The sequence below is a fragment of the Drepanopeziza brunnea genome, assembly GCF_022702325.1.
Source record: "Drepanopeziza brunnea f. sp. 'multigermtubi' strain 214-2 chromosome Unknown ctg5, whole genome shotgun sequence".
Lineage (NCBI taxonomy): Eukaryota > Fungi > Ascomycota > Leotiomycetes > Helotiales > Drepanopezizaceae > Drepanopeziza > Drepanopeziza brunnea.
This window is the reverse complement of record NW_027094068.1, coordinates 1449560-1475327: the sequence shown is the minus strand read 5'-3', so window position 1 is coordinate 1475327 and position 25768 is coordinate 1449560. Positions and strand designations below refer to the sequence as shown.

The 25768-nt window shown below is 49.1% G+C and overlaps 12 protein-coding genes across 12 annotated transcripts; 5 read left to right on the top strand and 7 right to left on the bottom strand.

Annotated features, from left to right (window-relative positions):
* Positions 1–584: 584 nt before the first annotated feature.
* L3040_003733 (uncharacterized protein) lies at positions 585–2029 on the bottom strand (the record flags this gene model as incomplete). The annotated part of the gene is made up of 5 exons (XM_066156520.1): positions 585–707; positions 800–943; positions 1083–1502; positions 1551–1709; positions 1958–2029. The coding sequence occupies 5 exons, from the start codon at positions 2027–2029 to the stop codon at positions 585–587; spliced, it is 918 nt and encodes a 305-aa protein (XP_066012102.1).
* Positions 2030–2675: 646 nt separating this feature from the next.
* Positions 2676–4045, bottom strand: L3040_003732 (uncharacterized protein; the record flags this gene model as incomplete). The annotated part of the gene is made up of 3 exons (XM_066156519.1): positions 2676–3744; positions 3796–3837; positions 3891–4045. 3 exons carry the CDS (start codon positions 4043–4045, stop codon positions 2676–2678), a joined length of 1266 nt encoding a protein of 421 aa, XP_066012101.1.
* Positions 4046–4384: 339 nt separating this feature from the next.
* On the top strand, positions 4385–5199 carry L3040_003731 (uncharacterized protein; the record flags this gene model as incomplete). The annotated part of the gene is made up of 6 exons (XM_007294656.2): positions 4385–4571; positions 4703–4770; positions 4837–4879; positions 4940–5042; positions 5085–5104; positions 5162–5199. The coding sequence occupies 6 exons, from the start codon at positions 4385–4387 to the stop codon at positions 5197–5199; spliced, it is 459 nt and encodes a 152-aa protein (XP_007294718.2).
* A 1015-nt stretch (positions 5200–6214) lies between these two features.
* Positions 6215–6972, top strand: L3040_003730 (uncharacterized protein; the record flags this gene model as incomplete). The annotated part of the gene is made up of 2 exons (XM_007294657.2): positions 6215–6376; positions 6472–6972. 2 exons carry the CDS (start codon positions 6215–6217, stop codon positions 6970–6972), a joined length of 663 nt encoding a protein of 220 aa, XP_007294719.1.
* Positions 6973–7250: 278 nt separating this feature from the next.
* On the bottom strand, positions 7251–8603 carry L3040_003729 (uncharacterized protein; the record flags this gene model as incomplete). The annotated part of the gene is made up of 1 exon (XM_007294658.2): positions 7251–8603. The coding sequence occupies one exon, from the start codon at positions 8601–8603 to the stop codon at positions 7251–7253; it is 1353 nt and encodes a 450-aa protein (XP_007294720.2).
* A 232-nt stretch (positions 8604–8835) lies between these two features.
* Positions 8836–11762, top strand: L3040_003728 (uncharacterized protein; the record flags this gene model as incomplete). Its single annotated transcript, XM_007294659.2, has 4 exons — positions 8836–8859; positions 8911–9042; positions 9091–10909; positions 10987–11762. 4 exons carry the CDS (start codon positions 8836–8838, stop codon positions 11760–11762), a joined length of 2751 nt encoding a protein of 916 aa, XP_007294721.2.
* Positions 11763–13918: 2156 nt separating this feature from the next.
* Positions 13919–15640, bottom strand: L3040_003727 (uncharacterized protein; the record flags this gene model as incomplete). The annotated part of the gene is made up of 3 exons (XM_007294660.2): positions 13919–15418; positions 15469–15538; positions 15597–15640. The coding sequence occupies 3 exons, from the start codon at positions 15638–15640 to the stop codon at positions 13919–13921; spliced, it is 1614 nt and encodes a 537-aa protein (XP_007294722.2).
* A 736-nt stretch (positions 15641–16376) lies between these two features.
* Positions 16377–18135, bottom strand: L3040_003726 (uncharacterized protein; the record flags this gene model as incomplete). Its single annotated transcript, XM_007294661.2, has 4 exons — positions 16377–16998; positions 17047–17493; positions 17541–17738; positions 17783–18135. The coding sequence occupies 4 exons, from the start codon at positions 18133–18135 to the stop codon at positions 16377–16379; spliced, it is 1620 nt and encodes a 539-aa protein (XP_007294723.2).
* A 314-nt stretch (positions 18136–18449) lies between these two features.
* L3040_003725 (uncharacterized protein) lies at positions 18450–19298 on the top strand (the record flags this gene model as incomplete). Its single annotated transcript, XM_066156518.1, has 3 exons — positions 18450–18551; positions 18631–19112; positions 19163–19298. 3 exons carry the CDS (start codon positions 18450–18452, stop codon positions 19296–19298), a joined length of 720 nt encoding a protein of 239 aa, XP_066012100.1.
* Positions 19299–21504: 2206 nt separating this feature from the next.
* On the bottom strand, positions 21505–22663 carry L3040_003724 (uncharacterized protein; the record flags this gene model as incomplete). Its single annotated transcript, XM_007294663.1, has 3 exons — positions 21505–22089; positions 22142–22561; positions 22640–22663. The coding sequence occupies 3 exons, from the start codon at positions 22661–22663 to the stop codon at positions 21505–21507; spliced, it is 1029 nt and encodes a 342-aa protein (XP_007294725.1).
* Positions 22664–23042: 379 nt separating this feature from the next.
* Positions 23043–23649, top strand: L3040_003723 (uncharacterized protein; the record flags this gene model as incomplete). The annotated part of the gene is made up of 3 exons (XM_066156517.1): positions 23043–23054; positions 23148–23399; positions 23470–23649. The coding sequence occupies 3 exons, from the start codon at positions 23043–23045 to the stop codon at positions 23647–23649; spliced, it is 444 nt and encodes a 147-aa protein (XP_066012099.1).
* Positions 23650–23976: 327 nt separating this feature from the next.
* L3040_003722 (uncharacterized protein) lies at positions 23977–25200 on the bottom strand (the record flags this gene model as incomplete). Its single annotated transcript, XM_007294665.1, has 4 exons — positions 23977–24478; positions 24533–24680; positions 24827–24958; positions 25077–25200. 4 exons carry the CDS (start codon positions 25198–25200, stop codon positions 23977–23979), a joined length of 906 nt encoding a protein of 301 aa, XP_007294727.1.
* Between the last annotated feature and the right edge of the window lie 568 nt (positions 25201–25768).

Genomic DNA, 25768 nt, shown 5'->3' with positions numbered 1-25768 from the left:
ATTCCATGCCGGCCGGGATAGGCGCTTGGCCATGAGAACCACATCCGCACAGACGCAGGCCGTGGTCGACGACGTCGTCGTCGTCCGAGTGAAGAGGATTATACGTAAACCTGGTATCGTTAAGCTGGAGGAATTCTCGCTTTCGAACCCTGAAAACTGGTCAGTTGATAGGTGTTATATTCGAAAGCGAGTATGTCGTCTGTTTCAAACCAATAATCTCTCGTGAATAGCTGCATTAAATCAATGGCGATTAGGGTTAGTTGATCGTTAACTGTGCAGATTGCAAACACTCGAGAGCGCTCGGGATGTTTCACGTAATGTAGGCATCGAAGCTGGAGAAGCTGTGTTTGGTCCACCGCAAATCGCGAAGGTGTTTGGATTCCTACTAAGGGTAGTCATCCAAGCTCTGTCTCCTCTCCTATGATCTCAGTGACGTGGTCTAAGGTCTCGGCCCGCATCCGCAGGGAAGAACTACCACCTTGATTAGGTCTCGATGATGAGGTCCCCAAGTTGCTGGTTCTCCGAAGCCACCAAGCCACCCGGCTCAAAGTTCGGCCTGGAATTGTGTTGCGATTTGTGCACTACTACGTAACTTCGTCCTTCGGACTAGGCGTTTCATTTAGCTTATCTTTTTTGTAGAGTTCGGCGATGTTGTATCGCTTGAGTGTTTCCCAGTCACTACCCAGCACACTCATTCCGCAGACGGACTAAAAGGAGCGTATTAGTCTACTGGGAACGAGCCGAGCTTGACATCTGCCACAGGCATAGCCAGCCAGTGTTAGTCTGAATGGAGACTGACCTGATAAACCTCGACCACAATAATCCTGTCCGAAGCTGTGAGATCAACCTTGTGCACATCTGATATCAAGGATGCTATCGACTTGATGAGATAATCTCGTCTAAGAGGGGCGGTGTGGGCTCTCGTTGACGGGCGAATAGCGTACTGTTCAAATGTTCAAATGTCAATATCTCAATATTCTCTTTTCGTCAAAGGCTTCCTGTACAGGGCATAACAGCACACTGCCCGGCTGTAATTTCGGTCCTAGCCGGGCCAAAACTGCTCAGGGGCAAGCTTCACTTACCGAATGATTTGGCTTCGCCTCAGAGGTCTCATTTTTCGCATCGTCTCCATGGACGGCTTGCTCAACCATGTTGAAGTGTTCGCCAAGTACAGTCCTTCCCAGATCCTCGAGACCTTTCTCGGTTGCCTTCGCCATCAGCGTCATCGGAGTCAATCGGTTGACATACTTCATTCTCCGTACACCTGGGTTCGCAACAATCTCTTCGCAGATCTTGTGAACAAAGTCGATTGGATCGATCGGTGACCGGGTCTTGAAGAAGAGGACACATGGGATATCGAGATGAACTGGTGAGAACAGTTTTGTCTCGCCTTTCTTGCTGTCCATAGCGGCAAGTTCTTTTTGAATGGATGCTTCGATGTCGTCTTCATCATCGTCTTCCTTTTCGGAATTCGGCTTGATGCCATAGAAGCGCTCAGCACACTATGATCGTTAGACACTTGGATTTTATCAACGAACTGGGGAACATGCTTCGTCAAACATCACCTTCAGCTCTTCCGTTGCTCTTCCTTCTTGGTTCTTCGCGCATGTTGCCCAGATCCCGCTATTGCCAGGTTCAATATGCCCACTTCCGCGAAGAGCAATTTTTGCTTTCTGATGTGGCGTTTGCCATTTCCCACCATTTCCTCGCTATTGCAATGTTAGACTAGAATTTGACGGCGGGGGGCGGGGGAGAGGGAAGGGGAAAGCTTGTCTGCTGACGGAATATGCATATATTCAATTTAATATAGCAGCAAAACAATGCACTCTTCAGAAAAGAATGATGCCAGATGCAAGAAACAGCCTCAACATAATTTCAAACTCGAAAACACCATGTCATTCATGGTCTATCATATCCAATCCGCATCAGATAGCATGGAACAAAATCCATGACTTACCTTACTTTTCTTGCTGTCTCGGCCATCTCCATCACCTCTCGGTCTCTCTTTCCGTTTGTTAGAGTCCGCCATGGTGTGTTGTTGAGGCTGATGTTGATGTTAATACATCCTTCTCGTGAGAAATATCAAAATATCCAAGTCACCATCCGCACTGCCAAGGTCTAATTTTAGTTATACGCTAGTACGAGGCTGACCATGCTGTCATTCAGTCCGCCAGGAGGCCAAACTACCTATTCAATGGATGCCGTGATACCGTCTTGGAAAATGAAGTTGTCCGGGGCAATGAACCGAAGAAAGTGCTGATCGGTTCATAACATCGGATTTTGCAGTCTAACTAAGCCGCGACCTGTATCATAGTAGAACAGAAGAACAGAATTGTATATTGTGTCAATTCTGCTGTCCCGCAGGAAACCCACATGCATTTTCTTCGCACACGGGCGACAACGGGTGGCCGGGTGGAGGGCGGAGAAAAAATCGCAAGGAGGCGGGATCTGTAATTTACACTAGAGTATTTCTCCTGTTGGTACACAAGAAGAAAAGAAAATGCCCTCACTCGCTTTAGTCAGTCCACCAAAACCCCGTTGGACACTTGAAAATCGAATATCAAGATTATGCTGTGGCACTTCCACGTCCATCCGTAAACACCGCTTTCCCAGCCAGAACACCTAGATATCGCTATCCAGCGCGCCTCCCGTACATTCCCATCGCGATCACTGCCCTACTTGTAGAAATCAAACTTGTCTTTCTCCTGCGAGCCCTTGACTTGACTAGAGTATGCATCCTCCAAATCGACCTGAATAATGTTGTACCTGTTCTTGCGGACTGCTCTCAACCCAGCCTCTTGCATGATTGCTGCAATGATAGCACCACTCAGGGGATCGTTTCGGACGATGAGACTGTCGAGATCGACCTCAGGAGCCAGGGACATCCTTGATGCGATAGTGGTAAAGATCAAACGCCTCTCTCTTCGGTCTCGGAGATTGGGAAATTCGATCTTTCTGTCCAGACGTCCAGGACGCAGAAGGGCAGGATCCAGGGTGTCGGCTCGGTTTGTGGCCATGATGACCTTGACATTGGACGTTTGGTCGAAACCGTCCATTTGGTTGAGCAACTCTAGCAGGATTCTCTGCACCTCCCTATCTGCACCGGTCTGGGCGTCGAATCTCTTGGTGGCAATGGCGTCGATCTCATCAATGAAGATAATTGCTGGGGAGTTCTCGCGGGCCATACGGAACACGTCTCGAACCATCCGAGGACCTTCTCCCAAGTATTTCTGCACGAACTCAGATCCAACAACTCGGATGAAGTTTGCAGTGGTAGAATTTGCGACAGCCTTGACCAACATAGTCTTTCCCGTTCCCGGAGGGCCGTAGAGGAGTACACCGCGGGGGGGATCGATACCAATTTGTTTGTAGAGGTCGAAGTGAGTGAGAGGGAGCTCTACTGCCTCGCGGATTTCCTGTTTTTGCATGTCCAAGCCACCAACGTCCGCGTACGTGACGTCCGGCTTCTCATCAGCACCCAACATGGCAATAGAAGAATCAGCTTCAGGTGGGAGAATGTCGACGAGGGAGTTGGAATGTCTGTGGAGAGCGACGGAGGATGATGGCTTGAGCTTCTCGCGGTCGAGAGTAGAGAGAATTCGGACAACATAGTTAGATCCAGTCGAGGACTGTACGATGCCAGTGTTTTGGTCGATAGCCTCCATAAACTGTCCAATTACCAACGGCACACTCTGAATCCGCTTGATTTCCTCCTGCGCACGCACAAGCTCTCTCTTCAAGCTTCTGCGAAATAATTAGCCATCGTTCGATGGAAGCCGACTCGTGAGGACGTACCGTTGCTCATCCTTGATGTACTCTTCTTGAAGATGAATATATCTGTGTCCGTATCAGCAACTGCCTCCCAAAACTTAATGTGTGATTAAACTCACTCTAGATGCCGTTGGAGCTTCTTCATCGTTGAGTATTCATCGGTGCCATCTGTTCCTAGACCCTCCAGGGAATCGATGTTTGGTATGGACGATGGCATTTGTTTGCGGTGAGGCAGAACCTGGTTCACAGGATTTTCCGTCATGACCTCTCCCATATTGGCTGCGATTTCGTGATATGTAGAAGTGAATCGTGTTGAGAGATGTGAGGTCGCCGAAGTCCAAGGTTGCTGAAAGTTTGTATCCAGTGAAGTCGCGAAGGCACCTAGGCACATACGAACAGCTTCAAGCCGCTAACCGTTTCGGCATTAGCCCCCGCGGAACCTGGAGATTAGGGCCCGTGATGCGACTTCGTTCCCCTTGAGTCTGGTTCCGCTCCCAAACTATCATTCAACAACAACACAGAAGACAACATTTCAGCTTTCCTACGAAGTACAACAGATAAAGTTTCTAACGCTCACTACCTTCTTTCGCTTTCTACTTTCTAGCAGTGTACCATGTCTTCATCTATCACCATTCCGACAAGGACCTGCTACGGTGAAAGCAGCAAATCCCAGGCCGCTGCGAGCTCCTCAAGCAGCTCATACTCTAGCTCACCAAGAACTCCTCAGCAACCACAAGAAAAACCGACAACGCCTTCCTCGACTTCGAAGTACGGACATGATCGGAGACGCAGCTTATTGAGTGAGTACTATCTCGTTGTTCTTTTCCTATCGTTCCAAAACTATAAATCGACTCGGCCCGCTCCTCAAAGGCTGCAGGACATTGGGCTAGGATCTACCCTATCTCTTTGATAGATGACTGATTTTGGACAGGCTCCTCTCTCTCGAAGCAAGAACACACTGTAATCAATATAGGAGATCCCGACGGAGTGCCACGTCTGGTATGTATTCCTAAACTCCAAACACTGCCATAAATCCCAGAGCACCAGTAACAATCATAATTACAGATCACTTGCGTCAGATCATCCCAAGGGTACGAGTGGAACCCAGGTATGGAGGCCTCGTTGTTTCGGGACTGTACCAGGCATATTTGGCTGACAACATATTCAGAGATCTTCCTTCCTTCCTACATCGAATCAAACTTCGAATCACTCGAGCGAAAGCGAGATCCTGTGCACGAGATACGCCTCAGCGACGAGGAGATCAAGAAGATGTTTCCCCAATAGACCACAGTCTTATCGATTCTTGGGACCAGAACGATATACCCTCCTGAAGGTCAGAATACAGGTGCACATTGGCGCAGGATTGAACATATTATTCACATGGATACAGGAGTGTTTGGGAGCGAGGTTTATGAACGCGTTTACTAAATATGATAACACAATGATTACAGCAATGATGGTTCGGACGGATCATGGAGTTGGTATTTATCCAGGTTTTGGTTGAATGAAGGGATTCTATGGGCGTCACTCTCTACCTAGTCGGTTCGGTACTGCAATGAATCTGCCTTGGCCATTCCAGCAGTATATACACGAACTTGAGAGTGATGCCGGTGTGATTCTCGTTACCGGATTTGGAGTCATGTGGAAGGTTGACTGGCAGCCAACCTAGAGATAAGGCAGGTAGGTGATTGCGAGGCGGTCTGCTCGAAACAGCGCCGAGATATGAAAAGCTGCAGCATCACAAACCCCTGAACCCAGACCCGAAATTGAATTAAATACAGAATTGGATGAACGGCGAATGTCTGTTGTAGCAGGGACAGCTGGCTTTCCTGAGACAGCCGTCGAATCGAGGCAGTTAATCAACACACGGCCAATCTTGACCAGCAGATTTTTGAGACGAGGCATTGACTTTGAGAGCATGAACATCCAGCTTAGTGTCATTCTTGGTTCAACTGATATCATGATCCGAGCTTTCGCTGGAAGAACAGTCGTTACGCCTCAGAGAAGAAGATCGTATACCGAGCTTTCCAGCTTGAAAGTGTATTGTTAAGTATGTTGCACCTAAAGATTCGTGTCGCTGCAAGCCCAGCAAATGGCGCTGGCTGTGTAGCCGCGTATCTCCTACGCTGCATGCCGGATCAAACCACGTCTTTCTTGTACTCCAATCCGGCACTTTTCCCTCTTCCTTGTTTACTTACGGAGTACCGGTAGCTCGCTGACCCCGCCAAGTCTCCCCCGCAAACGATAAGGAATGAGATAAGGAGTGCCGAAAGTATCGACGCGCCAAGGAAGCGGCCGCTTCTTCTAAGTACGGAGCTAAACATGGGAAATTTCAATTCCGAGACGGATTCAAAGAACATGATTCTATCGCAAATCAACAAGTACGTACGCTAAACTCGAATATCAAACATCCCGACGGGACAGCTAGTTGGGCTTAGAGAACATGGCCGAATTTCAAAGGAAAATCGAGCTGCAGTCTCCCGATGACCTCCAGTTCCTCATCTCCAATATCCGACGCGCCGCGAACGAGAAGATAGACAAGGACCTGCCGCCCATCGCAGGGGAAGACGAATTGCGCGAGCGCGTTGAAGAGCTTGTCCATGCAGTGCGCCACCTTCCTCTCCCTTCAAACTCGATCCTCCAGCGTCAACAATATATTTACATATCCCCAAGCTCCAGCGATGAGACTGACGAAAGCAGTACATCAACAACGTCTTCCAAACCGCCTCCGAAAATATCACTATCAATGGCCTAGACCCCTCCGAAGATCTTCTCAAGTCCATGCTAAGCAATACATCCACGAACCCAACGCTAGAGATCGAGGAGCACGAGCCCTTCAACGCAAAACTGTTCGAGCGCGCCAAAGACCTTGCGCGCCAGGAGGAAGATCTGATTGAAGAAATCGCCTCTTTGCGCCGGAAGGTACCAGCCCAGGTTGCGCAAACAATAAACAAGGAATATAAGGAAGGGATAGAGGCTGACGAGGGGGTACTAAATGCGCTGGAAGAGGGCGTGCAGGCTGAGGAGAAGCAAGCGGACTTGGGGGTCGGGAAGTTGGAGAGGCAGGAAGGTGTGGAGAGGGGCTGGGGGAAGGGTGTTAAAGGACTGGAGGGGTTAATGAGGACGTTGCCTGAGACGCTTGCGAGAAAGGAGAAGGCAGAAAGGGCGGAGGTTTATATTGGGAAGGGTGATAAGCGGTAGTAACCTGTCATCTTTGTGGACAGAGGGGGGCGTATGGGTGGGTTCTTTGGACGGGAGCCTGGCGACGAGGGATAAGTGTGGCACTTGGGGGAGTTGTGATATACATGGAAGTCTTTAATTCAACCGTCACAAATGGGCGAGCACGTTTTGCTCTCCAAATTGACGAACCTGAGCATGCGGAGAGACATATCAGATGTGATAGAAAGTGGACAAAATGTCCGTAGATAGTGCGAGATTCTGTATTTCTTTTCTCATTCAGACGTTCTTTTAGACTCTGCTTAATTTTCGTCATCACTCTTCCCGTTCACGACGTCCAGACTACCTCCAACCTCACTTTGCTCGTAGTCGTCGCTTTCTTCCCCTTGCTGCTCCTGTTCTGCAGTGCTTCCCCCTCCATTTTTCACCCTTAACTTGGCCTCTTTTCTCTTAGGGATGACCTTCAAGAACGCCTCGCCCCAGTCACCAGTCTCCAGCCATTTCAGCATGATCTCCATAACATGATTGACCGTAAGGACAGTCCGACTTTGCATAGTCATGAACTCGCCGATCGGAAGTCTTGCAGTTGGGATGCCGCGCTCACAGGCTCGCTTGTAGCATAAACCTTTATGGCGGTTCTTGTCGACGATACCACCAATAATGTAGGTTGTGTAAGGAGACAGAACGCGCAGGGTATTTGGGGAGTCGGAGGTAAGGTAGACGATAGATGGCTCTGATTTGGGGCATATGGAAGCAGTTTCCATGCCTGTGTCGGCCGTATCCTGAGATCCTTTCCGCTTTATTTCCAGATTCTCCTCGGCCAAGGGCTGTTCAGGAGTTTGGGTAACACCATTGGATTGCGAGGATAACTCCGTCACTTCTACTGCTAATTGGGCAGCAGGATCGATCGCATCCGGTCCTGAGTTAGGTAAAGGAGCAGATGTATCGTTCTTCTGAACCTCTGTAGATTTGGGACCTAACGCGCCAACAAGCTTGCCTCCACCGGGTCCTCTCATGACTCTATGCAACTCCTCGGCAGCAGTTTCGAAGCCCTCCTCAAAAAACCGGATGCCTTTCCAACTTTTATGATTATTGGTCAGAACCGTCTCAAACCTCTTCTGGAGTGTCCCTCCCCACGAGCTGACGCTCAAGTGAGCCCTATAAGGATTACATTTGTTGTCCGAGTAGCACCTCGTAAGCTGGGCACCCAGCGAAATGATCTCCTTCTCCATCATCAAGTCGTTGAAATCGCAGTCCAACACAAACGATATTGGAACCTGAATAGGCCTTCTCGGACCAGGCTTTCTCACCATCACAGGTCTTTCCATCTCGCCTTTCGCAACCTTTTCCTTGATTTCCTCTCGTTCCTTGGCCTTGCGCGCTTGTTTCTCTTTGTGCTTTTCTCGCCGGAGCGTTCTGCGGTATTCCTTACCAGCCTCCCAATGCGCGGCTTTCTTGAGCTTCTTCAGTTGGCTTTTGGATAAGGGCGGGTTCTCCTCTGTAGGAGGAGCCTGGCTGACTGCGGACTCGGCCTGACCATTGGGAAGTTCGTCCAGGAGGTCCATGCTTGAAGAATTGCCTTGGAAAGGCTCACTTGATCCATCTGGCGATTCTATCTTCCGGATCTTGGAGGGTCGTTCTTCAAGCTCGGCCATGTTGTTGGGTGGATTGCGCTGCTCACTTGATTGGGAGCAAACGTCACTACAAATATACAAATAAAATGCCAGGGCGGTGTACATGCAAGGCCTGATTGAGACTAGCTCTTTCACGTCGCGTCTCCTTGACATATGCAGATTTTCGTGTACCTCTCCGCGTTTCAACCTAGCATTTCACTTGAGATCAACAACTTTCGGTGTTTTTGAAAAGACATTGCTCCATACTTCCAACATGTCTTCACGTCCGGAATTGAAGGTAGGTTTCTCCCACTTATCACCACAATGCATTGCTGATTATCCTTCGTAGGTTGACGATGAAGGCGGATTCATTAAGCTCTTCAAATCACTGCCAGCTAAAGATGACGAGACTATTCGAATATTTGACCGCGGAGATTGGTATACCGCCCATGGTGAAGATGCTTCATTTGTTGCCCGAACAGTGGGTTAGACTCCGCATACATATCGTCTTGAGGTTGACCGACTTCAGGTGTACAAAACGACCTCGGTGTTGCGACAATTGGGCAAAAATGACTCGACCGGCCTTCCATCAGTCACGATGACTATTACGGTCTACAGAAATCTTCTAAGAGAGGTTCTATTTCGTCTTGGAAAGAGAGTGGAAGTATGGGGAACGACTGGCCGGATGAACTGGAAGATCACCAAACAAGCGTCACCTGGAAATTTGCAGGACATCGAGGAGGAGCTAGGTGGGCAGATTGATGGAGCTCCTATTATACTGGCAGTCAAAGTCTCGGCGAAAGCTTCGGAAGCTAGAAATGTTGGGGTGTGCTTCGCAGATGCCAGTGTCCGTGAACTGGGCGTTTCCGAATTTCTGGACAACGACTTATACTCGAATTTCGAGTCTCTCCTTATTCAACTGGGTGTGAAGGAATGCATAATTCAGGTGGACAAGTCTGAGAAAGATGTGGAGATGACCAAACTCAAAACCATCATAGACAGCTGTGGAATAGCTATCTCGGAACGACCAGCAGCTGATTTTGGTACAAAGGATATCGACCAGGATCTAGCTAGGTTATTGAAGGACGAGAAAGCTGCAGGAACTCTACCACAAACGGACTTGAAGCTTGCCATGGGTTCTGCGGCTTCCTTGATCAAGTATCTGGGAGTGATGCATGACTCTTCAAACTTTGGCCAATATCAACTCTACCAGCACGATCTTTCTCAGTTCATGAAGCTGGACGCCTCGGCCTTGAAGGCTTTGAATTTGATGCCTGGACCAAGAGACGGCGCCAAGACCATGTCACTATTTGGATTACTTGACCACTGCAAAACCCCTGTTGGAAGACGTCTATTGTCTCAGTGGCTCAAGCAACCCTTGATGAGCAGGGATGAAATTGAAAAGCGACAACAGCTTGTGGAAGCATTTGTTGAGGATACAGAACTGAGACAAACCATTCAAGAAGAGCACATGCGCTCGATCCCAGATCTCTTCAGATTGACGAAACGATTCCAGAAGAAACTCGCAACTCTTGAGGATGTCGTTAGAGCTTCTCAAGTTGTTCTGTCGTTGCCAGGCTTCATCGGTGCTCTGGAAGGCGTCATGGACGAGAAGTACCAGGGACCTTTGGAGGAGACTTACACTTCGAAGCTGAGGGAGTACTTGGAAAGTCTAGCTAAGTTACAGGAGATGGTAGAGACAACCGTCGATCTACAGGCTGCCGAAAATCACGAATACATTATCAAGCCAGAATTCGACGATGGGCTTCGGATTATCAGAAAGAAGCTCGACAAGATGAAGGTTGAAATGGATCAGGAGCACAGAGCTGCCAGCAAAGATCTTGGGCAGGAAATGGACAAGAAACTGTTCCTGGAGAACCACAAACAACATGGCTGGTGCTTGCGACTGACCAGAACTGAAGCCGGCTGTATCCGCAACAAAAGGAACTACCAAGAATGCTCGACACAGAAGAACGGAGTCTACTTCACGACACAGAAACTTCAGAGCATTCGACGGGAGTTTGATCAGCTTTCCGAAAACTACAACCGTACTCAAAGCAGTTTGGTTAATGAGGTGGTCAGTGTGGCTGCTTCATACTGCCCGGTTCTGGAGCTCCTGGCGAACGTCTTGGCTCATATGGACGTGATCATCAGCTTTGCCCATTGCTCTGTACATGCGCCGACCTCGTATGTTCGACCAAAAATACATCCACGAGGGGAAGGGAATACCGTTTTGGTAGGGGCTCGGCACCCGTGTATGGAGATGCAAGATGACATTCAGTTCATCACAAACGATGTTGCGCTGAAGAGAGGAGAGTCCGAGTTCTTGATAATTACGGGTCCAAACAGTAGGTCTTATCCTTCTAGCATGCTATTCCTGAGATGCTCTCAATCGGGCAATTGCTGACTCCCCCGTGACCTTCAGTGGGCGGAAAATCTACATACATCCGTCAGATAGGTGTGATAGCACTAATGGCTCAAATCGGATGCTTCGTTCCCTGCGACGAGGCTGAGCTCACAATATTCGATTGCATCCTAGCCCGCGTTGGAGCCAGCGACTCCCAACTCAAAGGCGTCTCGACATTCATGGCCGAAATGCTCGAGACAGCCAATATCCTCAAATCCGCGACCTCCGAGTCCCTCATCATCATCGACGAACTGGGGCGCGGTACCAGCACATATGATGGTTTCGGACTGGCGTGGGCAATCTCTGAGCACATCGTTAAGGAAATCGGATGTTTCTCCATGTTTGCTACGCATTTCCATGAGCTAACTGCACTTGTGGAGCAGTATCCCCAAGTACATAATTTGCATGTTGTTGCGCATATTGACGACAACGGCAAAGCAAAGAGAGAAGTTACACTGTTGTACAAGGTGGAGGAGGGGGTCTGCGATCAGAGTTTCGGTATCCACGTTGCTGAGCTTGTGCGCTTCCCAGAGAAGGTGGTTAACATGGCGAAGAGGAAGGCGGATGAGCTAGAGGACTTCACAAGCAAGCATGAGGGACAGGCTATTACGTACGGCAAGGAAGATGTAGAAGAGGGCAGTGCGCTGCTGAAAGATGTGCTTATGAAGTGGAAGCAGGAATGCGAGGGTAAGGGCTTGAGCAAGGAGGAGAAGATTGGCAAGATGCGGGATTTGGTGAAGGGAGATGAGAGGCTTTTGACAAACCCTTTCTTCCAGAGTATCAAGGCTTTGTAGATACTATTCGGTTAATCTGGTGGCGTTGGGGGTTTAGCTGGCTGTACTCGCCGATTTGCTACTTGGTCTGGGAAAGGTTTGTCTGGGAGATAGATACTGGGCGAAATGGTGATGGGTCTTTCTCTTTGTAAAAGTTATACGTGGTGAGACTAACATGAAATGCATATACGAGCATTTTGCTATGGAGTCACAATCAAAACTCTGAACGCTGGCTGGCTGATAATCAAGCGTGGTGATTGTTCATAGTAGAGCCGAAAGCCAGCGTCCTCTCTCGGTCGACTAAAGCACTACTGTTGCCGATAAACATAGGAGTCAATATAAATCCATACCCACGGCGAGGATACCAAGCAGGAGAGATCACTGGACCACGATGACAGCTGGAGTAAGACCAGCGAAGATTCATGACATTTTGCTTAGCAATGATTCGTTGTTACATGAATAGCTCTATAGCGTCCAGAGTAAATGGTGCTTTTATTTCATTTCATTTCATTTCGTCCTAGCCACTCCAAGGACTCGCTCGCTTGTTTGTCTGTTTGTTTACTCTCCTCCTTCCATCATCAAGACCGCACATCGCGCAATGATAGTATAGCACCAGCATTTTCCCACGTCAACTCACCGATAGAAACAGCCCTTCCCAAGCCCGCTGCCGGGATAGGACAAGTACCTACACCAATCTTACCCGTGTGAATTTGAATTTGATATCAAAGGCCGATTTCCCCCATCAAACCTGGTGTCCTTGCCTTGCCTTGCCTTGCCTTGTACCCGAGCTCTCTCTCTCACTTAACCCACACGCACCTCACGTATGTACGTACGCACATACACAGCTCAACGATCCTGACAATCCTCGTGGGTTTCACGAATCACTCTGTATATCCCGCCGGTTGCAGCAAGCAAGCAGGAGAAGCAGCGCGTGACATTTCCCCCACGCGAAAAGCGAGTACCCAGTGGACGCCATCTTCGCCTCGCTCGAAAATGGGCTGCATTCAACTGGCGTTGCAGAAAGTAGTTTAGCTCCCCGCTCTGTAACGAGTCTTGTAGGTTTCATTAATGTATGCAGAAGTATATTATGTTTGTACATGGTAGGCAGATGAATCTGATGTAGGTAGCAGCCGGATTTGGTATTGAAGGTGTGGGCGCTCTTGGTTTTCCATGTAACCAGGAATGGAGAAGGAAGGAAGGAATGAAGGAACAGATTTCAAGAGCCCACAGTACGGGCAGACCGATTGCAGGACAGGAAAGAAATGCACGTACTTCTCGCCGATCGATAAGATATGCGCTTTCTCCACGACGCGGGCCGGGAGGACTCTACCATGCAAAATTCGAAAAACTGTTCAAACGCATGAGAAAAAACACAAAGAAAAACCAAAGTTGAGTGGCCCAAGTTTCACGCATGATCAGGTCAAGTGAGAAGAAGAAGTGTATTTGCCAAAGAAAAGCCCAGCTAACGAGCCTAATCTCGTTTCTAACCGGTACTTTCCCCAGCGCCCTCCTCAAAAAAAAAGTTTTTTTTTGTTGGTTTTTTTTTTGCTCCCCCTCATCCCGGATGTCAAGCTTCCCATTTCTAGCGTATGAGAAGTGACCATCATTGCTCTGCGAAACCCACAACACCCACCCACCAACACCCCTCCCCCCAACCACCACATCCCGCAGCCTGTCCAGGTATCATATCGCCACGATGCTCAAAGATGCCCAAATGCATGCAACATATCTTTTTACCACGGCTCACGAATCGTGAGCGATAAGATCAAAAGCAGACCGATCTTTCTGCCGACGCCAGCCTATCCATGCCCCTTCTGGCGGAGATAGCCCATACTCCAGAGATCGCCCAGGCGATAAATATCGTCCGTACGCCGCAAACGCCAGCCATCCAGTCATAACAGATCCAGGTCGCTGAACCTGTCCGGCCCAGTTGGCGAGAGGCATCCAGCAAAGAAAAGTAAGAAAAGTAAAGAATAAGAAAGTCATATAGTACAACAAGATGGTCGAGTGTCCATAGCCTCCCCAACGCAAACCTAAACTGGCTGATATCCAGAATGATCTGCAGAAGAAAAGCTATGTGGACTCGACCTTCCAGTCTGTCGAAAATCTGGTGTCGAGAAGGTAATATGTACAGAGTCAACACCGCTTCCTCAATATCGTTTATGTGCCGTCGAGGACTATTGAATCGGCGTGGATTGATCACGGCCGCCTCGCTGCCCTTGGTATCCATTCTGACGTTGGCCCTGGTTACCGCCGCCTCGTCGACCAGCCTGGTCAAAATTGCCGCCGCCCCGAGAAAAGCCCTGGGCTTGACCTTGGCGTTGGTTCGGTGGTTGTTGTCTTTGCTCTTGACCGGGGTTCGTTCTGTTGTTTCGTCCAGCGTTGTAGTTACCTGACCCGCCAGTGCGTTGGCTTCCGGCTTGCTGCTGAGGTGGTTGGTCACGCGATGAAGACTCGCGGTTAGACGGTTGACGAGTGCTCTGAACAGTTTGGAAGTTTGAAACTGGTCGCGGGATGTTCTCTGGAGCATCATAAACGTAGAGATTCTTATCGATGCTTGGGGGAATGGGCAAGATTTCGGTACCAAGATCACGCTCGATGTTGTACAGGTTGAAACGGTCATCCCAGTTGATGAGATTGATGGCGAGACCTAAATGTCCAAAACGTCCCGATCTACCGATACGGTGGAGATAAGTCTCGGCGTTTTTCGGAAAATCGAAGTTGATAACCACATTCACAGCTTGAATGTCAATACCACGGGTGAGAAGATCGGAGCACACCAGGTTGCGGCAGACGCCATTGCGAAAGTCGTGGAAAACACGGTTACGGTTCGTTTGCATCATGCGGGCATGACTGTAGAAACAAGAGTAGCCAAGCTCGGTGATCTTCTTAGCAAGAAGTTCGACACGGTTGGTGGAGTTACAGAAGATGATGGATTGGTTGATTTGGAGTTTTGAGAAGAGAGTGTTGAGGCAGTGGACTTTCTGGCTCTCTTCAACGAAGGCGTAGTATTGGGTGATACCGCGCAGAGTGAGTTCGTCCATTAGATTGATCTCAAATGGATCTTTCATGTTCTTGTCGGAGAAAGTCTTGACGGTGATCGGGAAGGTGGCACTGAAGAGCATCACTTGGCGCTCCTTGGGGTGGAATTGGAGTAGTTGTTCGATGACTGGTGTGAATTCGGGAGAAAGGAGCTTATCGGCTTCGTCCATGATGAAAGTGAAACATTCGCTGAGATCGGCAACACCCTTCCCAGCAAGATCGAGGATTCTTCCAGGAGTACCAACAATCACGTGGACAGGCTCTTGTAAACGCACGATATCATCTCTCAACATAGTACCACCTGTTGTTACCATGACATTGATGCCAAGATGCTTGCCGAGGGTCTTGCAGACTTGGGAGGTTTGCATTGCCAGCTCGCGAGTAGGGACTAGAATAAGGGCCTGGACTTTGTTGTTCTTCGCGCTGACTTTTTGGAGGGCTGGGATGATGAAGGCTGCTGTCTTGCCAGTGCCATTCTTAGCTCGAGCGAGTATATCGCGGCCAGCGAGGGCAATAGGAATCGCCTCTTCTTGAATTGGTGATGGCTTCTCGAAACCGGCTTCGAAAATACCCATGAGAAGTTTTCGATCGAGGTTGAAGTCCTCAAAGTCAAGACCTTTAGTAGCGGTGACATCCTGCACGCAGAATTAGAGATGCTCACAGAAGTAAATGAGGCCTTTCATACCGCAGTCTGCTCTCTGGTATCTTTGGTGGGAACGGTAAGACCCTTCTTCCAGTCTTCCGACGCATCGTCGCTGCTAGATTGTCAACACAACCAACCTAACATCACAGTCCGATGTCATTGTTATTCACCTAAGTTTTGTAGAGTCCAGCTTCTGTGCTAGATCTTCCGCCATTTTGTGTCAAGGGATTCGTTTCGAGGCGCGGGCGGGGAGCGGGGTGGTGCGAGGATCTTGTGCGTGAGCTTGTTTTCGGGTGTGGATTTATTGCTCGAGGATTTATTGATCGCAGATGAGGCTGCGAGATAGCATTCGGTAAGGTGCGATTCACCTGCGCAAGGGATAGAGTGCGAGGGGATTGAGCCTCGACTCAAGGGGAGGGTCGAGGGGCAGAAGGTAATCGGAGACGTTGGTATTCGCGATGTAGGTAGCTTCGACGTGATGAGGTGTAGAGTTCGCAGAATGCCGTCTTGTGCGCAGAGATTGAATTGGTGAGTGGCCGCTGTGGACGCCTTATTTAAAGTTTTGTCGAGGCGGGTTTTCTTTTGCTGTTATGGGGGCGAGAGTTTGTTCGACTGTATGTGTGTGGGAAAGGAAGTATTGGCAGCTGAGCTCTCGAGGTGAGGTAGAGGAATCTTCAAGGCCTTGGTGGTCGGTCGCGGCTTCACTAAAATCCGTCTCTGTTGTGTGGCACGTGATGCAAACTCATTAGCTTGCAAGAAAATCGGGCGGAACTGGCGAGGAAGGTATCGCGATCAAGTCAACAAAGCAAAGGAAGCCGACGGTAGACCTGATTTGTTGTGATATTTACCATAGCCCGCCAGATTGACAGCAGCTACTTCGCTGATTTATCAATACAAAAGCAAATATGAATTACATAAGACCTCAACGATAACCGTCCCTCGCGTGCATCTCAAAACTCCATTGCATCAGCTCCTTCATCACGCTCCCGTTTAACCTTGACATCTCTCTCGTCTTTCATTAGTGCTATAACAAAAGTTCTGAAGTACTCCACATAGGGCTTCAGACTCGTCTTCTCCCAGTCTTGAAAGGTTTTCCCGCCGTTTTCCCCATCGGGTGTTGTCCATTCGTCAATTTCTTGGAGGAGCTCCGTAACAGTAGGGACACCCAAGGGGTCAAAGTCTGCACAGTGTTTCGTATTTATCGGAACACACACCCTTCCAGTGCCAGGATGGACAACAAAGGGACTCTTCAACAAATGGTTGAGATGTTTGCTGACTTCGATATCTAGACGGGGATATGTGTATTCAAGGACAATGTCTTGCTTGGCATCGAGTAGAGCCTTAGGATCGAGGGCTTTGCTAGCTCCTGTTTTGGCAAGAGCATCTATATCAGCCCACTTTGATTTCGACGCACGGCCCGGTGCGGAGCTCCATTTCTTCCTTAATGCTTCATTTAGTGTCTTGTCCGGGAGAAGTTGTAGGAGCCTATCAAACTTCTCATCCGTCTCCCACGGATCTTGATCTTGGAGAATGTCTGTTTGAAAGTGAGACTTCAGGATATCAAGACTTCGGCTGTTGGGTGTTAGTGACTGGAGCAGAAACGGAATCTGAAATACTTACGCTACGTGAGAATGAAGTGGTCTCTTCACGTTCACCCGCTTTCCACTTTGTGCTCCACCCTTGATAACTTCCAGGTAGCCTGCGACAGCTCTTCTCTTCTGGTCGTCCATCGCTCTGGCTTTCTTATCGCAAACCCACGCGTGAGCCCCTCTCCTTCCCGAGTAAACCCACATGATGTGCTTGAACCCGAAATCCTCTCGCAATGCCACATCAATGACCTTGATAGCCATGGTTATGAATTGCCAGCACTTGTTGCAAATATTCGCCTTGTCACAGCAGGTTCGAATATCATCGTAATCCGTCAAATCGATATCGAAACACAATTCTTTGGAGATTGGCTTGAAAGCGGCCGATTTCCGAAGGGTCTTTCGATCGCGGGGATTAGTGCTATACACAGGACCAATTTCAAATCTCGAAGGCATAAGGCGAAGGACATCTTTGCGCAGGCTTCAGTAATTAGCAGAGCGCAACGTATGAGGAGGGACCAAGCTCACAGATCTGAGGTAGGAAAAGCTTGGTATCTGAGGTATGCGTCGTTCTGCAATGTGAATGCGAATTCACGATGTCCGAAGTCGTTGGAGGGCGTGGGAGAATGGTTGAGCCATTGAAAGAGGTAGCGCCAGGGGAACAAACGCTGGTAGAAGGATTTCATTACTTCTGGATCAGAAGCTCGCGATTCAGGGCCAATATGACTTGAAAGGTCAGCATAGCTCGCACGTAACAAGTGCGAACATACAAAGGGGATGCAGGCGCCCCCGGGGGAGAGCTCCTAATGTTACTTTCTTGACCAGTTAAGCTAGGAAACTCCTCGTCCGAATCCATATCTGCAAAAAGGTCCTCAAGCTTGACCTCGGATGCGACTTCGGCCTTGACAGCCTCTGTGGGAACTGCTTTCGTGTCGGCCACCACGTCTGCCATTGTCATATCCTCATGTGCGGAATCGCTTTCCTGGGAATCGCCATCCTTCTCTGTTGGCTTTGCTGCCGGAGATGCTTCTCTGGCTTGAGGATTTCCATTTTCGGGGGCAGCTTCTGTTGACATGTTTCGGTCGGATAGCAAAGGCTCTTCGGGCGAGATTGAATGTGGCATTGTTAGAATAGAGATTGAGAGGGTTTGTCGATTTCCCAGCCGCTGAGACGCGTCGACGCGACAAAGGACGTGTTGAGTGGACTTGGCGTTTGCCGGGTACACGAGCCACTTTTGTTCGGTTCACGATAAGTACCTTACCTATTAGTTGCAGCTTGCAGCTTCTCTCTGAACCAAGACCTTTTGTATTAAAGGGCAATACCACACAAAATCCGTCGAAATTCGGAGCTTCTCAGGCTTCGGAATAAAACCTCGGACTCGAGATACATACCGTCCGTAATATCATCCCCTCGTTCAGCGGTATCTCGAGTCACAATATGGCTTGGCGCTGCTCCGGACGGACGAACATGGAGCTTATTGACAATCTATTCAAAAACGGATTGATCACCAGCCCAAGAGTTCGGGATGCCATGATGAATGTATGTGATCTATCTACCTAGGTATTTCGTAGCAGCTCCGGCGTCTTTGGCGGGTCATGCTGATCAGGTATTACTCAAGGTCGACCGTGCTCACTACTGCCCAGACCCCGAGAGTGCATACGAGGACTCACCTCAGAGTATAGGTCATGCTGCCACTATCTCTGCACCTCATATGCACGCCAGTGCTACCGAGTCCCTGCTCCCTTTCCTAAGGCCTGGCTGCCGAGTCTTGGATATCGGCTCTGGCTCTGGATACCTGACGGCTGTGCTGGCAGAGCTTGCAAGTCCACAGAATGATGCAGGAAGGGGTACTGAAGTTGCTAAAGTTGTAGGACTCGAGCACATCAAGGCATTGCGGGACTTGGGAGAGAGAAACGTGTCGAAGAGTGATCGGGGTAAACAGATGCTGAAGGATGGCAGAGTAAGCTTTGTCGTGGGAGATGGGAGAAAGGGCTGGACCCAGGGTGAGGATGCTCAGGACGGCTGGGATGCAATCCATGTCGGAGCTGCTGCGGTGAAGCTTCATCAGGAATTAGTTGACCAACTGAAGAGCCCTGGACGGTAAGAATACCTTTCCCGGGGTGTGGGATGCTGGGACTGACTCGGTTTAGAATTTTCATTCCTGTCGAGGACCCGAATGGAGGTGGTCAGTACATCTGGATTGTTGAAAAAGACGCGCAAGGGGAAGTGACCAAGAAGAAAACTTATGGAGTGAGATACGTCCCACTTACAGATGCACCGAAGTGAGTTACAGCGCCCAACCTGGTCGATGACTCGTTGGTTGCTATCTTATTTTCGACGTTTCTTCCACCCTGCGAAATAATCCAGATGGGAGAAAAAAAAATGAAATCGACGAGTACTCGACGAGTTCTGTTCTGATATAAGAAGAATTCATCCAAAATTACAAGTATAATATTGTCAAGAGATGGGAGGCCACATGGAGAAACCTCTTGAAGATGACTGGCCATCTCCAGCAATGACCGGGAAGAGGTTCCAGAGCTGCCAGGAAGAAACAGCACGCTTGAAGAGAAGCAGCTAGCTGGAAAGATTTATACGTAGACGTCGTATCTTAGACCCCAGACGCAACTCTCATCGTTGTGGTCTTTCACGAGAACTTCCGGCTCATAGCTCAGTTCTCATTCCTTCGCTTAATCTATCTGTCGGCTAGCGGACCGGTATACGATTGATAAACAAGCACCACACGAAAGAAGATTGCCAGCTCCCCTCCGCGATCCTTCTCTGTAAAAGACGACCATGAGCAAAGTCCTTGCAGCCCGTAGCATCTGTAAGCGGGAGACCGGAGCGGAGCCCTTCCAAAAATATCCGACTCGGCAGAGCCGATCGATCCCAACGCCGCCGTCGTCTCCTCTTCCCAATCGCCACTTCCACCCAAGGAGGTATGGAGAGGGACGCACGGGTTTTACTTCCAAGGTCACACAAATCCGATGTTGTATAGACTCTAGGCCCTCTGCCCATACTGCCTCATCTCATCTCACAAGTAGAGATCTATTCGTAATTCTCTATGTAGGACAGGAAATTTATTTATCTATCTATTTATCTATCTATTTATTTATTTATTTATTTATTTATTTATTTATTTATTTATTTATTTATTTATTTATTTATTTATTTATTTATTTATTTATTTATTTATTTATTTATTTATTTATTTATTTATTTATTTATTTATTTATTTATTTATTTATTTATTTATTTATTTATTTATTTATTTATTTATTTATTTATTTATTTATTTATTTATTTATTTATTTATTTATTTATTTATTTATTTATTTATTTATTTATTTATTTATTTATTTATTTATTTATTTATTCATTCATCTGTTCATCTATTTATTCATTCATCTGTTCATCTATTTATCTATTTATCTATTTATCTATTTATCTATTTATCTATTTATCTATTTATCTATTTATCTATTTATCTATTTATCTATTTATCTATTTATCTATTTATCTATTCATCTATTAATTTACTATTATCATTGTGGTTTTTTTTTTTTTTCCACAGATACAGAGTAACCATGCCCAGGTCTACGACTGCCTATACGAAAGTACCGGTAAGTCCAACCAGCCACGCAACAAACAAACAAACAAACATCCTGCAGGTTACTTAGTACTTCGCAGTGAATGCATACGATTCCTCTTCTCCTTTCCTCTCATCTCCTCTCCTCTCACATACTCCCAACCACCCAACCACCCAAACCCCCAACTCCCCAAACAATCCAAACAGAAACGTCAAAATCAAAGAACAACCAAAAGAAGACGCTCCGCCGCCCACCCACCCTTCCACCCTCTCAAACAGCAAAAACCCGACTTTCGACTGTCAATTCAACATATCTCTAACCCCACCTCCCCCCTCTTCCCCTTTGAAAACCGCAGGCAGCCAGCCAGCCTACCTCCCAGTATTACAGTACTACTACCGGTACCTACCACTAATAACACCTCCCCGGCGTCTTCCCCCCCTTCCCTGCGATGGAAAACCTCAGGCCAGAATCAGAGAGAGACCGGGAGAGACAAGCGAAGGGAATGGGAAGCGAAGGGAGAAAGAAAGAAAGCCTTACAGTACTACGATGCTTGATTCGATCTGAGCAAGACATTCTGAAACCTGCATGTACTATAATAAAATTCAAAACAATTAATCCCAAGGCTTGTTTCAGGCGTCACCGGGAGGATACTCAATATCGATACCGATAGAAATTCACTAGTGACACCTGGAGGACGCAAGATGCCAGAGTCATGAAACCTGAAATCTTCAGAGATGCGATTGATGAATATACGTGCTAAGATCTACCAAGCAACCTCGGCATCATCCCCAGCGTCTAGTATACTCAGCACCCGAGTTCGAACGCCCCGCTGATTGCTATAGACCAACTTGCAAACTTTCCAGTTGAACGCCTTTCCATCCCATATCTACAAATCAGAGCAAAGCTCAGACCACCGTGCCCGGTTCCTCACCCGTAGCAATGATCGGCACGTTCAACCCCCGTTCCGGGCTTTGCAAGACTAGTTGTTCGTGCCTCCTTGCTCTCAGGAAGTCGGAGACGGCGCGAATAAGGATGAACCAGCCGACGATCATGAGGATGTACGCCATGATATCATTCATCCCCAAATCACCCAGCCCTCCAGTTCCCGAGTCCACGCGGCCTCCATTCACGGCGTTGGGGTCAAAGTCGTGGCTGTTAGGGTCCGGGGGTTGTTGATATTGGGGGTCTTGGCCGTCCTGGACCGGCGGGATGATGTTGGACCCTTTCATGTAGAAGCCATATTGCACGAGCGTGATGCCTAAGCCAGCTCGAGAACCATTCTTAGCGGCGTGGGTGGTATGTAGAAGGTAGGTGAGGAGAAAGCCAACGAGCTGGAACGACATGGAGATCATGCCGTTCCAGATGAAGGAGAAGACAGAGCCGACGGGGAGGCCGTCGATATAGACTTCGTCGGGCCCACCCATACCGGGTGCGAGAATGGTTGTTTCCCAGTAAGGGGGCGCGGCATCTGCAGCTGCTTGCTCGTATGTCTGTATTTCGTCAGTAGAAGGTCACATGTTCACCGCTCGAGGTAGGACGTACGGGTGGGTGTTCTTCCAATTTCTCACCCCTCTCGGGCTTAGCACTCAGGTTTGCGAATACACCATCGGAGCCAGATCCACCGCCGTATACTCTTCCATTCGTAGGGGTTTGAGGAACAAAAGCCGGGAACGGCATCGGTCTCCTCTCGATGACCGTTGGCCTTTGAACCTCACTGTCTGTCCCATCGATCTGCTCAGTCAAAGTCACCACGGACGCCCCCCGCATTAATCGCTGTCTATCATCGCCGTCGTTCTCCTCATCGCTGTCGGACCCGTCCGCATCGAAAGTATCAGCCAGATTCTGGTCCTCCATAGCCGTGGCGTGTCTAGAGTTTGGGGACGAAGCGCGGGATCTGAAGGACGGTGGCGGCGATCTAGGTATGGTCGGGCTTAGAGGCGACTCGGCATCATTCGCAGACACCTGTGTGTAACTGTTAGAGAGATATCCTGAGATGCTACTAAACATCGTACGGGCTGCGTGGCGATCGATGAGACGTACTCTTTCATAGCGTTGCGAAGCCATATTATCGTTCTGGTAGTAGTTTTGGGGAAGGACAAAGAGAAAGGAGTGGCGGCCGACCCGAGATTGGGTTTAGGTACAAGGGAAGAGAAAGTGAGGGCAAAGAGCGTGATGTGAGGTGGTTGGTAGTCGGTGGTTGGAGGGTGATGGTGTAAAGTTATCAGGAGGTTCAACTGTGACAGATGGATCGGTAGTTGAAGGGCGGAGTTGTCGGATCGGATTCCCAAACCAGTTAAGGTGGGGCTTGGGGCTTAGCGCATGCCGCATCCAATGGCATTATGATGCACGTCAAGACTTGAACCATGGACAGGGACAGATCCAGGTCGACTCTCTCAAGTCTCTCGCACTGTTTCAACGAACAACAATAATCACAACTCACCAAATGTCTAAATCCGCAAGTCAATAACCAAACCCTCGCCCATCATCCCATCCAAAAAGAAAAAAAAAGAAAATTATAATCTGACCATTCGAAAAAAAAAATATACAGATTTCCTACAAGCACCACCTTCGCGCCCTTGCGCGCTTCCCCCAGGACCCCCTCCGTCCAGAATGCCAATTCCAGGATATCATGCGCAGGCGCCTCGACTCGCGCTTCCTGCCCGCGTCTGCTGCTGCTCCTGCGGCAAGCTCTGAAACGGCAGCATCCCCCCTCCCAGCCAACCGCGCTCTAGATGAGAAGCTGGAGCTGGAGCAGGCTAATGCACTGTACTCGCTGTTGGAGAATCGATATAGCCGGAAGGTATGTGTGAGACGAGACCGGAAGCGGCCGAGAGGAAAGGAGATGCGAGAGGGCTGAGGACAGAGGACAGGAGGAGGCTAACTTGTTTCTGCTCCGCGGGATCATAGTATCCGATTACGGGGGCCTTGATGAAGCCGAAGAGCAATCCAAATCATTACACGAATTTGATCAAGGAGCTGGAGGAGGCGCCGAGGAGTGGGTGGATGGAGAGGACGATGAAAAGATGGAAGGGCTTCTTGCGATTCAATGATAAGAAGTAGTAGGGTGCTGGCCCTAGCGAGACATAAAAGGCCGTATCCGAGTTCAGAGCGAGAGGAGGTCTCAAGGGAAGGCTATGAGGCCTCTAACATGCGAACTTAAGGAATGATCCGAACTACATGTTGTACATCTATACCATTGGAGTTCTGGAGGGGCAGCGCATCATATCTGTACCATTAATGAATATACAATCACGACTATGTTGGTCCAAGGCCCTCTCTATATCTGTAAACGCCCAACGCCGTGCTTCATCCGAGAAGTGAGTGCATATACCCTCAGACCTAGATCCCCAAAAATCCCATGTTGTCCCTCGCCCACGTCAGACGTACTTCTTTTCCGGATCCAGCCTGGCCATCAAATCAATACTCTTCTCGTACATCGTAAACACAATCCCCCCGCTCAACATTAACCTCGCCAGCCGTGGCAGCGCACCACTCCAGAAGGTGAACACCCCCTCCTTCCGCGCAATCAGCGCCGCACACGCAAAGCTGTTCCGATACAGGCTTCTCGCCTCTATACTCTGCATCCGTGTCTTCACCGTGTCCAGCGGCTGCGTCGCATATACCGTGATCAGTCCCGCCACACCACCGATCCCAAACGTAGCCATGGTACTTAGTTTCTCCCCGGGGGCCGTGTACGACTGCGCGAGCTGGCGCAGGAAGGCGTAGGAGCTGAAGCGAACGGCGCTGTTGGCTGACTGACGGGCGGTTGTGGGCACGAAGCCTTGAAAGAAGCCCCTGAGTCCTCTCTCTCTTGCGATGATAGGCACGGCGTGGAGGAAGCCTCGCAGGCGGGGTTTGGCGGATTTGCGGTCATCGATTCTGTATAGTGTCAGATCTGGGTGGCATTCCCAAAGTAGAAGTTGGGAGACGAACAGTGTAGTCTTGATACTCTCAAACGGCGTAACAGCCAACAGCGACTCTGTAACTCCCGCCCCGAACCCAGCAATAACCGTCCTCGGGCCTGAGATCTTGCCATCTGCATCTTGTAGCATTGATTTGTACTGGTCGAACGCCACGAACCCTGCCCATGCCAATCAGCACTCAGCACTCAGCACTCAGCACTCAGCACTCAGCACCTAGCACTCCTTCTCCCAAACGACCAACACCACCCCAATCCACAACCCCGTTCGTCCACTCGCAGTAGAGGAAAGAGAAAAAAAGACCTACGAATCCCCGCCTTCAACGAGTTCCCAATGATCAGCGTCGTACACCCCGCATACCACGCCTTCCCAAACGGCGGCCACGGTAACTTCTGCCCATCTCCTAACCGGCGATTCAATTGCGTCCTCGTCTTCGCAACTATCTCTGCAATTAGCACCACATACACACATTGAATCCCCCAATCAAGACCCCCTTCCCCTTCCCCTTCCCTTTCCCTCTCTCGGCCAAGACAAAAGACAAAAACAAAGGGACATACACTCAGCAGGATACGTGACGGCAATCTCGACCGCACCCGCCGTCGATCCAGCAATAATCGAGCGCAGGGCGCTCGGTCGCTCGTTTGATTTTTCGAGGGGTGCTGCTGATGTTGCCGTCGCCATTTTCGAGCCGGTTGTGGAGGAAGTGAGGGCTGCGAGTGAGAGAGGATGCAGGGTGAAGTTCAATTTGTCGATGTTTGGTTTTGATCGAGCTCTGAAGCTTTAACTAGCTTTTATCGCATGCTAGGGTTAGCTTGTGCCTGTGACGTGACGTGAACAAAAGATGCCTCTCTCCTTGGCGGAACGCACAGACCATAAGATGGCGCGTGAGCTGGACGTATGCTGGAAGAACGCTGCCTGCTGCTTTGAGCATAGCAAGTCTGGGGTAGCGGAGCCGAAATATTTGTTGTTGCCTTCAACTTTTTATGAACAATGTATTGCATTCAACGAATCATGCGCAGAAGTTATCACTCACTGGAGCATATTACCTCCTTGATCTGCGAAAATAATGCAAGACTCTTCATTCTCTCCTCATGCAATTATCCTCAACTTCGCAATGCAAAGCGAGGCAGATATGGCTATTTTACACATCCATCCGGCATCCATCCGAGATAGACCTTGGGTTTTCTCGTTCCCCCCCCCCCCCCTCTCTCCCCTCCCTCAAACAGCTCCGACAAACTATACAGAGAAA